At 41.2% G+C, this 14,133-nt stretch overlaps 1 protein-coding gene across 1 annotated transcript in view; it reads right to left on the bottom strand.

Annotated features, from left to right (window-relative positions):
• me3 (malic enzyme 3, NADP(+)-dependent, mitochondrial) overlaps positions 1-12,458 on the bottom strand; it is a 13,454-nt gene extending 996 nt beyond the window's left edge. The window contains exons 1-15 of the mRNA XM_080903935.1: positions 12,437-12,458; positions 11,894-12,116; positions 9,417-9,550; positions 8,636-8,785; positions 8,307-8,382; positions 8,054-8,215; positions 7,789-7,892; positions 7,604-7,713; positions 6,598-6,695; positions 2,938-3,051; positions 2,748-2,853; positions 1,999-2,141; positions 733-906; positions 405-503; positions 1-5 (exon numbers count right to left, since the gene is read on the bottom strand). The exon at positions 1-5 is cut by the window's left edge and continues 996 nt beyond it. Coding sequence (XP_080760061.1) covers positions 1-5; positions 405-503; positions 733-906; positions 1,999-2,141; positions 2,748-2,853; positions 2,938-3,051; positions 6,598-6,695; positions 7,604-7,713; positions 7,789-7,892; positions 8,054-8,215; positions 8,307-8,382; positions 8,636-8,785; positions 9,417-9,550; positions 11,894-12,115 — 1,697 coding nt within the window. The 5' untranslated portion in view covers position 12,116; positions 12,437-12,458. The remainder of the gene's footprint in view (positions 6-404; positions 504-732; positions 907-1,998; positions 2,142-2,747; positions 2,854-2,937; positions 3,052-6,597; positions 6,696-7,603; positions 7,714-7,788; positions 7,893-8,053; positions 8,216-8,306; positions 8,383-8,635; positions 8,786-9,416; positions 9,551-11,893; positions 12,117-12,436) is intronic.
• Positions 12,459-14,133: the final 1,675 nt, after the last annotated feature.

Below are 14,133 nucleotides of genomic sequence, written 5' to 3' on the forward strand. Positions count from 1 at the left end.
ACGATCTGGGAAAGGAAGAAACAAAAGGAAAAATGGGGATTTTGGACACTTACAAGGGGCAACTACACCTGACGGGGTAGAGCAGGTTATCCGCCTATTCCTCCCTAAGACACTGAGCCTGAAACTTCGAGGCTGAACCGTTTCTCTTTTACTGTACCTGAGCGATTGATTCTGGGTAAAAAAAAACACTAGGTCAGAGAAATGAAGATTAACATATATTTAAATTCCATGAATTTGATTACTGTTCAAATGTAAATATCACAATATACATTTTATGGCAAATCTCAACTTAGGAATTCAAAACTTTATTTAAAAGCCCAGTGAAGAGGGCAGCAACCCACACTTACTACTGCATGAGATTGAGGTTATATGTTTCAGAAGTACCAGCTGACCAGCTTTCCTACCTTCACTGCGATCTTGAAGGACACCTCTCTAATGGTGTTGAGAGGAGGATAAAGCCTTCCCTCAGCCAGGTGCTCCTCTGTGACCATGTTGGCAATCGCCTGAGAGAAACAGGCAAGGACAGCCAATTAAATTATTTTGAAGTAAACATAATAAAGATTAAGTTTGTCTCAGGAGAGAAATCTAAACATTTACATGATTACTATGTACGGTCTAAAGAGAGAGACATCACTGCGCTGAAAGTAAAAATAAATGCATCTAAAAATCTAGTTTTTCAAATAAAATTCTCATCTAACAATGCGACTTACACACAGTAATGGTGGAACGTACCTCTGCGGTGGTGAGGAAAATGTCATCAGATATGTGGCGGACTCCGCAGGCTATAACGCCCAAAGCGACTCCAGGGAAGACGTAGGCATTGTTACCCTGTCCGGGGTAGAAGGTGCGTCCATCTGCCAGCGTCACCTTATGAAAGGGACTTCCACTAGCAAAGATGCCCCGACCCTTGTTAAAGAGAGGGGAAGGAGCGAGTTCACTTCATTAATGATAATTAAAATAAAAAAACAATGATGGAAAACCATGTAAGAATGTGGTGCTCTTGTATATGCTGTGAATGCTTCATGATTTCATTTACAATCTACAACATTATATAAAATATAAGTAACAACAGAAGTGTCTTAAAGCCGTATTTTAATCACAGTAGAATGCAGAAAACACATTAGATGTTTAAACTGAGAAAATGAACTATTTTATAGAAAAATATCTCCTTTTGACTTTGAACACATCTCTGTAAGGGTAGAAAGTAAGCAGTACTAAAAGAAACAGCTGGATGAACATTTTGCAACTAATTAGGTTCACTGGCAACAGCTTAGTAGCATGATTGGGTTTAAACACAACTTCTCCAAAGTAAACATTTGGCAACATGAGGTTTCATCTACAAATTCTGGAACATTTCAGGATAATGTTATTCAATGTCAAACTGTAAAGACTTTGAATAACTCAATGTCAACAACAGATTCTGAGAAATCTGTGCAGAAGGATCAGGTCAACAATCAATATTGGATGTCCGTGACTTAGAAAGACACCACCAGTGCTAAAAGATTTTAAAGCGACATATGCCTTACATATTTCAACAGCACAATGACAAACCACATATCGGATCTACAATATGGCCAGCATGGCTTTGTAGCAGAAGAGTGCGGGTGCTGAACTGGCCTGCCTGCACTCCAGACCTTTCATTGGCTGAAGACGCCTCGAGCGTCACAAAACAAAAAACATGACGAATCCTTTATCAGACAAGAATCGGTCAGCATTCCTCTCCTGAAAGTCCGACAGCTGGTCTTCTCAGTTCCCAGATGTTTACAGCCACACAATGGTAAACATAAACCCTGCCCCAACCTTTCTGAGACACGCAGCTCCCATCAAACTAAAAATGACCTTATTTTTTTCTTAAAATTGTACATTTTTTTCAGTTGCCTTCTCCACCCTATTGTGAATAAATAAACTCCAAAACTCATTTTTTATTTTTACACAGCATCCAAACTTTGTTGGAATTGGGGTTGTAATTTTGGGAGGGTGAGTTGAGTTGAGCGTTACCTCTGTGAGCTTGTAGCACTGCTCTGCTGTGCACTCGGCCTTGCTGGTAGGATTACTCAGAGCAAAGATGATTGGCCTCTCGTTGAAAGACGCCATGTCTTTAATTATCTTCTCTGTAAAGGCTCCTCCAATTGCAGCGACGCCTTTTCCAAAACAAGAACACGCCAGGTTCACCACAACAACGGCACTAACACGATGTATCAATGCTGGCATTTAAAGGACTCTGATCCTGGTTTAGTGAAATCTGTTTAAAATTAAAGCCTCAGTTTTTAGTTTTTAAGTTAGGATCCATTTCTTTTTGTAGTTATCTTAATTTATTTAACTTAATTTAAGTAACTTAAAAAATTATAACTTGAATGTTGAAACAATGCTGTCTTGTCATCCAAGTGGTTCTACAATTCTGGCAGTTCATCAAACATGCAGTGTTTGGAATTTAAACCAATAAACATTGAAAATACTGTTGAATTTGATGAATTGGGTTAAATGGAAAGAGAGAGAATTAGTTGATTTGTAGCAAATTACTAAGGTGTTACTGTAATAAACAAAGCTGGATGCAAGAAATTCACCTTAAATAGCGTTGTGTGTTTTCCTGTACCTGGTTGGGAATTAGTGTAAATGGTTAAATAAAAAAGGTTAAAAAAATAGTTTTACGTATGACACTGTGGATGTTTTTAGCCTTTAAAGTAATACAAAGCTAAAAAAAATCCCAGGATTTATCCACTGCATGCACTTTACTGAAGTAAACTCACCTATAATGGCAGTGGGTTTGATGGTGCTCACCACCTCCTCCAGCGTTTTGATTTGCGCGTGCTCATGAGCAAACTCCTCCTTCTCATGGTTTAGGTGGCTTCTTCCCTGTATTTGTGTATAAAGATCTTGTTTCACGACTCCACATCCAGCTGTTTTTTGCTTTAGGAAACACATGAGGAAATATTTTACCTTCACAATGAGGCCCTTTGAGTCCACCATCCAGATCTTCTTGGCAGCTTCTTCTTTACTCAATCCTTCCTTGGCCATGGCCATTATAAGCAGATGAGCAATACCCAAAGCAGCCTGGTGGGGAGAGAAAAGAAAAGAAAAATTCTCCATCTGCATTATAGTCCCCACTTTTAGATACAAACCTAATCTGAATAAATATTTAGGCTACGGTGGCACAAAGGCAGTTAGTGAATTCTGAATACGATGCCAGCACTACATTTAAAAAAACTGGGATTATGCTAGAAAGTAATGCTAAACAAATTGAGTTAATTTGTAATGGGAGAGGGTATTTAAAAAAAAAAAAAAACACCAATAAAAAAGATGGAGATAGCTGGACCACTCTGTGAAAGACTTGGTAATGAAATAGTCAAATGAAGGACATTTTTATTCATTGAGTTCTATTGACGTAGAACCCAATCATAACAATAGTCACCTCAAGGTCCTTTAGGCTGTAAAGTAAAGACCCTACAATGTTAGAGAGAAAACCCCCAACAACAAGATGATCCTCTATCAGCAGCACTTGGCGACAGTGGAAAGGAAAAACCCCCTTTTAACAGGAAGAAACCGGTGGCAGTACCAGGCTTAAGGAAAAGGAGCCTTTTGCCTCGATTGGTTGGTGGTGATGGGAAAGAGAAAAAGGAGAGCCCAGAGAGATGAGGGTGAGGAATAACCAAGGCGAGAGAAGAGCCAAATTTTAATGACATCCAGATGTGGTGTATAATGGAGAAAATTCACTCATGGGAAGCCACCCAGCCTCTTAGGACTTCCTCTGAGTCACCTATTCCAGCACTATAACTATATTTACATCATTATGGCCGAGTTACGACAATACCTGATCAGCCTATTACAACTGAGAGGTAAAAAGTAAAGGGTATTAAGCCTAATATTAAAAGACGAAATGGTGTCTCCTAAAGCCAAACTGGCAGCTGGTGTTCTCCAGGTTATCACTCCAGGAACCACAAAATTCAACAAATTTTCACCAAAGAATTTGTGGATTTCATGATGCATCCATTCATTTTATTCTGCTTATCCAAGATCAGCTGATTTTATGATTTATTTTATCAAAAGCAGAGATAATTCTCTCTGCGAGAGACAACACAGAACCTTAAATGGTTGTGATCTTTAAAGCAAATAATATTTATTATTATTTATTTGCTAATAAACAATTTGCCAGTCTATTTTCATTAACAACAACCAATGCAAAATTTTAAAAAGTAAAGAAAAGACATAAGAAACACGTGTCAGCCATCAGAGCTGCCGGGCGTGACATGAACGATGAATAAATAACTACAAATAAAAATGTTAGAAAAATCTTTTTACATTTTGTGTTCCTGAAAAGAAAAGTTGCTTGCTATATTAGAATATTGAATTTATAAAAATCACCAAATATGTGATTTAGGGCCTAGCATTACAAACAGACACTGTGCTGCAGTGTTAATAACTCCCTTAAAACCACTTTCACTGGTGGCTGGGCTCGTTCAAGATGGAATGAGGTGAAGTGGAAAACTGTCCCATGACCCAAAAATCCAAAACTGAAATTTTCCTAGAAAGTTATGGAAGCTGTATTCTCTAAACTCAAAAGAATAACGACCATCTTATTCGTCAGTTCGCACACATTTCGAAAGCTGGGACGCTACAGAGGTGCATTAGTGGACATGTCATGTGAATCTCCACATCTGTGCACCATTAATGGCAGACTGTATATATATATATACACACAGCTAATGGCAGGGTTCATACACATTTTTTCAGGGTCAAATTCAAGCACTTTGTAAGCACATTCAAGGTCAATTTTCAAGCTTTTCCAGCATATTACCAAAAAAGAAGAAAGCATGTTTCACTTTGCATCACCTCAGTAAGACCTTCAAGATAATTGAAACAAATCATCTTAGGTCGACTTAAATGTCTTTTGTTCCCCTTTTGTTAAAAGAGAAAAATGCAGCACACAAAAATAGTGAAAAAGGAAACTGTTGCCTTACATGCATATAGTGTACAAACTCAAAAAACACATTCCTCTTAAAAATTAAGATGAGCAAATGTGAACAAATCAACTTGTTAGAGATCTTCATCTCCATGTAAATAAACAACAACCAAGAAAACAACACCAAAACTGCACCAAACACCACAAACACCAACAAATTAATGTCTTCTCATCAGATATTGAAGCTTCTTTCCTGTGTGACATTAAAAATAGGAGACAGATGTTTGTTTGTTTTTTTGTTCTTTTTAACTAGTTAAGCACCCACGCCCAGAAAAATGGTAAATGGCCTGTATTTGTACAGCGCTTTATTTTACTAAGGAAAGCGCTTTACACGTTCCGTCATCCACCCATTCACGCACACATTCACACACTGGTGATGGCAAGCTACATTGTAGCTACAGCCACCCTGGGGCGCACTGACAGAGGCGAGGCTGCCGGACACTGGCGCCACCGGGCCCTCTGACCACCACCAGTAGGCAACGGGCAAAGTGTCTTGCCCAAGGACACAACGGCCGAGACTGTCCAAGCTGGGGCTCGAATCAGCAACCTTCCGATTACAAGGCAAACTCCTAACTCTTGAGCCACGATCGCCCAGTGGGGACATTTCATTTTTGAGCAGGAAGCTCCCCCTTTTTGTTATACTCTTTAGATCAGGGGTCGGCAACCTGCGGCTCCGGAGCCGCATGCGGCTCTTTAGTCCTTATAGTGCGGCTCCGCGTGGTTTGGGAAAATAAATTAGAAGTATTTAGCTGAAGTGTATTTTATTTATGTTAGTTCTTTTTTTTGTTAACTTGTAGTTCTAAATTGGAAGATTATTGTGATTTTGCAATATACAAATAAAATTATATTTTGTTATTTTTTCATCGCTCAAAATAAGCGTCACACTCGTGGAAGCCGGTGTACCCGGCGAAAAGCAAAACACAGAAACAATCGATGAGCTGAGAAATCTCATCCTGGAGAAAAAAAGCGCTCGTGGAAAAGTGCATGAAAAAAAAAAGAAAAAGTGGTTCCACTTGTTCCGGAGGAGAGATGCTACTGCTTCCTCACCTGATGTAGCCTCGTCTTGCTCCACCTCTGTTAACCCCCCCCAACCAGTGCCGGCAGTTAACTGTCCCCTCCTGAGCCTGGTTCTGCCGGAGGTTTCTGCCTGTTTAAAGGCAGTTTTTCCTCCCCACTGTCTCCTCTGCCTTTTTTCTTTATTTACTTGCTTGTTTAACTTTTTTTCCCAACTTATCTAAATAATAAACCAATTGAATTTATCCTTTGAGTATTTTTCATCTCATCTTTACAGAATTTTTCTAAAACATTTTCAAACATTCAGATCTGTCTTTTATTTTCTTCTTGAAACCTAAATGGAGAAACACATTGTGCACTTTACTTCTCAAAGAAAAATGCTGCTTTCTCATTATTTTTTAATGTAGTGCTGGCATCAAATTACAAATCTAGTGTATAGCATGTTTTCTTATTCAAAACACAGTAAAATCTGGCATTTTGTCTTTCAAACATTTTTTTTGTAAAAGTAAATGAAACCCTTTGTCATTCCAATTTGACAGAAGGCACTGTTTTCCTATCTCTCGGGGATTAAGGACAGTTATTTTTGCTCCAAACACCATAAAATCCTAGAGAGCAAATCCTCTTACCTCGCCTGCCCCTTGGAAGACAAAAGTGTGGTCTGACAATTTGTTCTTGGTGATCTTTAAAGCTGCTAAGATCCCTGCAACAGCTACAGAAGCCGTGCCTGCAGGAAAAACAAAACACTCGTGATTGCAGTCTGAAGTCTCTCTCATGATCTCTTACAGTGAAACGCTGTACAAACAACAAACAGAAAAGGATTTGTATGAAAGTGGTCAGGTAGAAGAACGTGGTTGAAAATCAGTGGGAAAAAGCAGTCAATGTCCAGAGAAAACCCTCAGGTTAACTCTCACTGATGAGGTGAGAGTTAATAGTTAACAGGTGAACTGTGAGTGCACGATGACAATACGGAAAGTAAAGATGGTGAAATTTAAATAAATACTTTTTGATGTGTTGAAGTGAAACTTTGTAACTATTGAAAGAAAATTAAAGGGGCAACATTATCAGAACTGACACTGATGTTTTTAAATTTCCATGTGTGGTTTTCTTCAGCTAGTATGACCTGTTACTTTAATTACAAAGCATTAGTTTGACTTTTATTTGTATGACCTGCGTCACTGTACTAAACAGCCAGAAAGTAGCTGATCTTGGACTTAAGAAGTTTGCTGAAGCAGCAGCTATTTGATTTCCTCTAAGTAACCTGATGCGTTACAGTAACAAAGATAAAGTTTTTCTGATTTCCTTTTTGTTGCAGAACTAAAATGATGATCATCACTGGGGAACAGTTGGTGCTTTATGACTTAGGCTAGTGAGGGCAAATATAACCGCCTGTTTAGAGTAAGCTGCTTTATTTTTACTTCTTTGTTTCATTTTTAGTTTTGAGTCTTCACAGAATCTTGATCTGTGTTGGCTACGTTTTCGTTTGCTGTCTGAAGCATTGTATTTCTGAAACAGGAATCCTGAAATGAGGAAGATTTCAGAAATTTTTTACCCAACTGAACCCATCAACATATTGTAGTGTATATTATAAAAGGTAAGACGCTCCTGGCTGTAACGCCATGAGTAATAAAGCACCTTGGATGTCGTCGTTGAAGGTACAGTATCGATTTCTGTACTTGTTGAGGATGCGAAATGCGTTGCTGTTGGCGAAATCCTCAAACTGTATGAGGCAGTTCATCCCGTACCTGTGGAGGAACAGCGTGGTTAGTCTGACATCAGCACTGCCTCCTCATCCTTCATTCACCTGTGCTTTCACTTACTTATCTGTCACTGCTTGCATGAACTCATCAATCAGTTCATCGTACTCCTTTCCTCTGATTCTCTTGTGCTTCAGCCCAATGTACAGAGGGTCATTGAGCAGTGCCTGAACGGAAGGACGTTTAACAGGTCAGCAAATTAATGAAAGACTTAAACCGTGCATGCATGCATCGGCATCTGTAAACTATTGCCAGATCTTTGATGAACCAGGTTTTATGAGCTGCTATACTAGCTCATAAAACCTGATTGCTCTGAGGTCATGCTCACCTGGTTGTCTGTGCCAACATCCAGTAGCACAGGGAGACACTGCTGTGGCCGAACCCCACCGCAGGCTGTGTAGAGCGCCAGCTTCCCCACAGGAATGCCCATCCCATAGCTGCCCAGGTCCCCCAGGCCAAGGATACGCTCCCCATCAGTCACTACAATGGCCTGTGGATGAAGGCAAACACTTTCACTAACGTGTCTGAGACATTATTTTCTCAGAAATCAGCAGCCGCCAGATTAATTGCGTGCCGTTTACCTTTATGTCTTCTTCTGGCCAGGAGTTGAGCATCGTGGCAATGTGGCCTCGGTCATGGATGGTGATGAAGAGTCCTCTGTAAATGAGTCAAGTGATGATACAAGTAGTTAAATCTGTTTTCCGACTGACACTGACGCCGATGCACATGCATACCAAAAACGGCACAAAAATGAGCCCAAAACAAGCATGAGAACAAGGAAAAAAACATTTAAGCCGATGCTCAGTGTGGGGCTCAAATCTAACCCATTTATTTTAATTAAAGCAAATATCTAACCCAGCACTAGCAAGGTGTACCTAATGAAGTGGCTGATGAGTGGAATGAAGTTTACCTTGGTCTCCTGAAGGCGAGTCCATATTGCTGGCAAGCCAGGCCGACAGTGGGAGTGTAGACGATTGGCATGAACTCCTCGATGTCAGAGGTCAGCAAACGGTAGAACAACTTCTCATTCCTGTCCTGTAGTGTCATCAACAGGATGTACCTGAGACAAAAAAAAACATTATGATGTGTTTCAGAAACGCAGTAGGCCATTTCTGATCTAAATATTTCTGTATAATTACAATGTGTCTAGTACAAAAATTCCCTAAAACCCCTTTTAAAAATTATTATTTTTTTGCATATTTAACCATTATTTGGCTAAACGCAGTGAGATGCTGGTCGTTTGATTCAGTGAACCGCTTTGTTCAAGACTGAAATCTGGACAAAATTTTGGGAACTGAGGAAAACTTCTCCCGTGGTTTTGTGCCGTTCTTTTTTCATGTAAGATTTCAGTTGCTCAAAGGTTTGTGGCTGTTTTAGACTGCAGGCAGGTCGGTTAACACTCTGACTCTACTACAGGGCCATACTGTTTTTTGAAAAGCACCGCTTTGGTATTACTGCATTTTTGCACCATTGTGGCTTTAATATTTTAACCAAACAGTTTTAATGACTTGGAAAGAGTCACATATGATGTGTGAAACAACCACAAGTCTGGACACTGCTTTGAAAGCATTTAGCGGGAGCCCTGATAAGCAGCATGTTCAGTGGGACAACCTCACTGAACTTCTGCAGCTGTCGTGTGGTTTCCATCTTGAACAGCACCAGCTTTACTGTTAATGAGTCTGTTCTCTCACTTGTCCAGAGGATTGGTGCGTGTTTCGTAGCTCTTCATGACGCGCAGGACTTGGACATCCTGGGACAGGAAGCAGGGGGGTAGCAAGCCGTGGATACCCAGTTGTAAGCGCTCCTCCAGGGTGAATGCCATTCCCTGTAGGGCGGAAGAAGGCCGATTATGTAACGCTAAACTAAGTAACCAACTCAGTCAATCCAGACCACAATGACTCATCCTTTAGGCATCACAATTTTGAGCTTAATTATGAGTTAGTCATATACAAGCACGGTGGCCTTTTCCATGTTTTTTCTTTATGTAAACCGGTTGCCATCTTTGCACTGAAAACAAATGCAGAGCAAAAAGAACACGTAGTAAACAACAGAAGGAGACTGACGTTTTTTTTCTGGTCAGCAGACTTGTACCCTTCTGCCTTCTGGTTACAGTTACTGTTGCTGCTCTCCTCCCTCCACGCTGGCATTCTTCCCACAAAGAGTGCTCATAGGTGGGGGTGTGGGGTTTAATCTATTTATTCTGCCCAATAGTAAAGGGAGCCTGAACCCACTCCCCTGTCAGCTCGACTTCTCTTTCCTCCTCGTCCCTTCCTTTGATTCTTCCTCTAGTGAAAACACTGACCTACATGGGGAAAAAACTGGCCTTTCTAGGCTCAGCTTGTTTTTCTGTGGGTCTTCATGAGCCCATGTCCTGCAAATTATTCATGCTGGCAGAGTGGGGGGTGAAATATGATAGTGCTATTTACAACTATTACTCCTAGAGTTATTACACAAGCTGCACGCTTTGCATTTTAATTGCGAGTTGCATGCCACGTGGCACCACCGTGCTCGACAATGGGTTCTGCAGCTTAGGGCAGGTCGTTAAATGGAAACGATGATTCATTAGTACATTAAATAACAAAAAAGATTGGCGTTGAACAGAAAGAAGGAAGGACAACTGTATGGAAAACATTTTAATGTATTCCTGGAAGCAGAGGTGACTGAGAAGAAAGTCACAGATTAACAAAGATGTGCAAAACCTATCAGAGCGAGCAAGTAAAGAGGCGCTAAAGTAAACCCATTAAGGTGACACGCCTCACCAGGAGTTATAATCAACCCACGTTACACACAGCATGTTAGCACACGGAGGAGAAAGTGAAGCTGAAAATGTGGGCTTGTGTGTGAGCTGTAAAGTGCTATTAGCTTAACCTTTAATCAGACCTTATCATTGGTAAAAGATTAAAAGCTGTAATATAGTTTTACAGCACAATACAGCGAAGGGTACAATGAGATTCACATGAACTAATTCAGTTAAATGTGTTTTTTTTAGTTGGGTGAGGGAAGGGGGACTGATTTGGACTGTAACACTGTGTGATCAGAGCTCATCTGGTTTCTATGGAAACACTGAGTGCAGACTGCATACTGTCATCTGTGCTGTTTGACAGAAAGTTTGAAACACAAAGATTTCACTCGGTAGTTTGAAAAGTTGTTTTTTTCATCTAAGCGGGGCTTCACTTCCTGATTGCTTGCACTTAACTGACCTATGAATCAGCACGTAGCTGCTGACTCGACACCAGCGCTGGTGGAAGGAAACATGACCGACCTGATATCAAGCAAAATCTGGTGTTTTTGCAGTGCTAGCAAGGCACAAAAAAGTACTCTCTCTGTGAATTCACTTTTTGAAAATGGTGACAGTCTATGTATTTATTACACTCCACAAGGAGAGACAAAGGCAGAGTACGACAGATGTTACAGGAATCTGTAGAAAGACCATTCACAGCTATGTCAGTCTACTATGTTGTATAAATAGGAAGTGCTGTGGCATTCATAGTTTACTTAGGAGCAGTTCAGAATGTGATATTTTTATTGTACTCTCTGTTTATGTTCCCTCGCCATCATACATGGTATGCGGGACATCATGTGGCCTGTAGACACAGCTGTGTGACCCAGGCTGGGTTTAAGAAATATGGTTCCTTGCAGTAGTTTGACATCAAAGTTAAAAAAGTATATTAATGTCCTTTGTTATGGCCTTAAAATTATGCGCTTGCTACTACCTCAGTGCCTTTTGTGATGCTTCCCCCCCCCAAGCGTTGCTCATAAATGTCAAATCTTTGGTCATTTTACCATTTCACCTTATGTTACACACCCAAAAGAAATACATTTACATTACGATTAGGCTTTGATTATGAAGCCACTATCAGCTCTGGCATATGGCCTCTGTGTGCGTCTGTGTGTAATACAAACAACATCACACACATTATTCATTAGCTGTGTTACATCAACAGAAGCAACTAAAATCATTTAAAGGCACACAACAGGCAAATCACATCTACATGGATCTAAAGTAGAAGTGACTGATCCATAATAATAATAAGCATAATCTGCAGTGGAAAACTCACTGTATGCCGTCATTACCTGATATTAAACATATGCACGAAGCATTGTAAGATGTGCTGCTTTCCTCACTCTGGATTGGGGAAGCTGTAATACAGGACAGGCGTGTGCTCACCTTGTTGAGGTAGGGGTTTCTGGTGATGTCGTAGCCCCTCTTCTTGGTATTGACGGTGGGCTTGCGGCTTGTCCCGGAGTGGCAGACCCGCACAGCTTGGAAAGAGGCCCTGTCGGCCGACAGGACCCCTGCAGCCGGGGCACCTGAAAGGACCCTCATCATCCCGCCTGTGGCCGTGCGCCTGCACAGGGACAGTGCGGCTCTTCCTGGGAGAGAGTTCATGCTGCCAGAGGGTAGCAAAGACACAGAATACATGCTGTGAATAATACGGGTTCAGCTGATCCTGCACTGCAAGAGAGTCTGACCCGGGTCACCAACTAAGATAAACAACAGGTGCTCCGGTCTCAGCAGACCTCACACATACAGTGATAGCACTGAAATGAGTCAGTGATGAAGACTAAAGCCGCTGCGATAGGCATGTTTTTACAGAAACCTTGCTCCGTGGCGCTAAGCTAACAGCAGCTTTTCTTTACCGGCGGAATGCTGTCAAGCTGCTAATGCTAGCTAGCATGTGGCTAATACTTCGTTAGCCGCTGCCCTCACCTGAAATCTACGAAAAGCTGCTGTCCACGCTGTGTCTTCTCTGGCCGGGTACTCCGGTTGTTTTTTTTTGTTTTTTGTTTTTTTTTACTTGACGCTGGGGAGGGTGGTGGTGGTGAGGGGAGGAAGGAGGATCGACAGCTAACAGCTGATCCAGACTCACTTCCCTCCTTCAGTCAGCCTCTCCAATCAGCTTGCAGCCTAACCCACTTTCCCCCCTCACAGTCTCCATCCTCACAGCCTCCATCTTCAGCATCTGCACATAGAAATGACACTTTAAGCTCCGTGGATTGGATTACCAAGGAGAACCGCAGTCTGTTTTTAATAGTAGAAGCATGCGCATAAAGTGAATGTTTGCACTTGATCTTCCTGATCACCTATATGCAAGTACATTGAAAGTCACTGTAAGCCACATTTATTGAAAAAAATAAAAATAAAAAATCAGTTCCCTGGCACCAACTGACATTTCAAAAGCCTTAGTCACGACCAGTGACTGTGTAAATAAATATACATGTTTTCAACAGTCACTGGTCATGACACCGCGCGAAAATAAAACATAGAAGATAAAACCATCTGTGGTCACAGGTCATATTAAAATGTGCTGGCTCCCTCTGCTGCAGCCTGACAGTATCTACAAATCTAGAGCACTTGGGAAAGACTTCATGTAGTGAACAACATGCTTTACCTGAGTGGTGATACCCCGGAGCACTGTTGCCTACAAGTACAAGATACACAGCAGTATAAATGGAATATTCAGACCTCCAGTGAAAGGATCTACCACCATTTTCTGGCTGCTCCTGGTAGTAAATGCTACAAGTAGCTCATCTGCCTCCATCCAGGCCTTGATGAGGGATGAGGGAAGGTTTATTTTGATTGGTATATTACCACTTTTGCCTTCAGAACTGCCTTAAATCTTTGCGACATAGAGTCAAAAAGGTGCTGGAAATATTTCTCAGAGATTTTGGTCCATATTAACATGACAAGATCACACAGTTGCTGCTCGTGTTCCACCTGATGACAACGGTGCTCTACTGGATTAAGGCCATTTAAGTACAATGAGCTCACTGTCTGAGATGATCTAAAACAAAAGCAGCCATTAGAAGATGGGTAAACTGCTCATACAGGGATGGACACAATCAGCAACAATCAGAAGTGCAGCTTGCCACCAGAGGAGGCAGACAACATCTTGGGACCCCAGGTTAGTGGGTTTGACTTTAAACGTCAGCAGTGGCAACATGTAAAGTTTCCAAGGACAGTAGAAAAGACCTTAAGTGGGTTGAACAAAAAGATTGCATAAAAGTGTGAAGAACTAGTTTTGTCTTCAACAAGTGAAATGCATATTCAATTGGGTTAAGATCAGGTGACTGGTCTGGCCATTCAAGAATATTCCACTTTAATAAACTCCTGGGTTGCTTTGGCTGTATGTTTTGGGTCATTGTCAGTCTGTATTATGAAATGGCATCCAGTCAATTTGACTGCATTTAAAAACCTCAGAATTCATCTGGCTGGTTCTGTCCTGTGCCACATCATCATAAATACTAGTGTCTCAGTGCCAGTGGCAGCCATGCATGCCCAAGCCACCACACTGCCTCTGCCATGTTTTACAGATGTTTTGGTATGCCTTGGATCATGAGCTGTTCCATGCATGCTTTTTTCTTGCCATCATTCTGGTAGAGGTTGATCTTGCTTTCATTTGTCCA

Source organism: Rhamphochromis sp. 'chilingali', assembly GCF_963969265.1.
Source record: "Rhamphochromis sp. 'chilingali' genome assembly, chromosome: 14".
Taxonomy (NCBI): Eukaryota; Metazoa; Chordata; class Actinopteri; order Cichliformes; family Cichlidae; genus Rhamphochromis; species Rhamphochromis sp. 'chilingali'.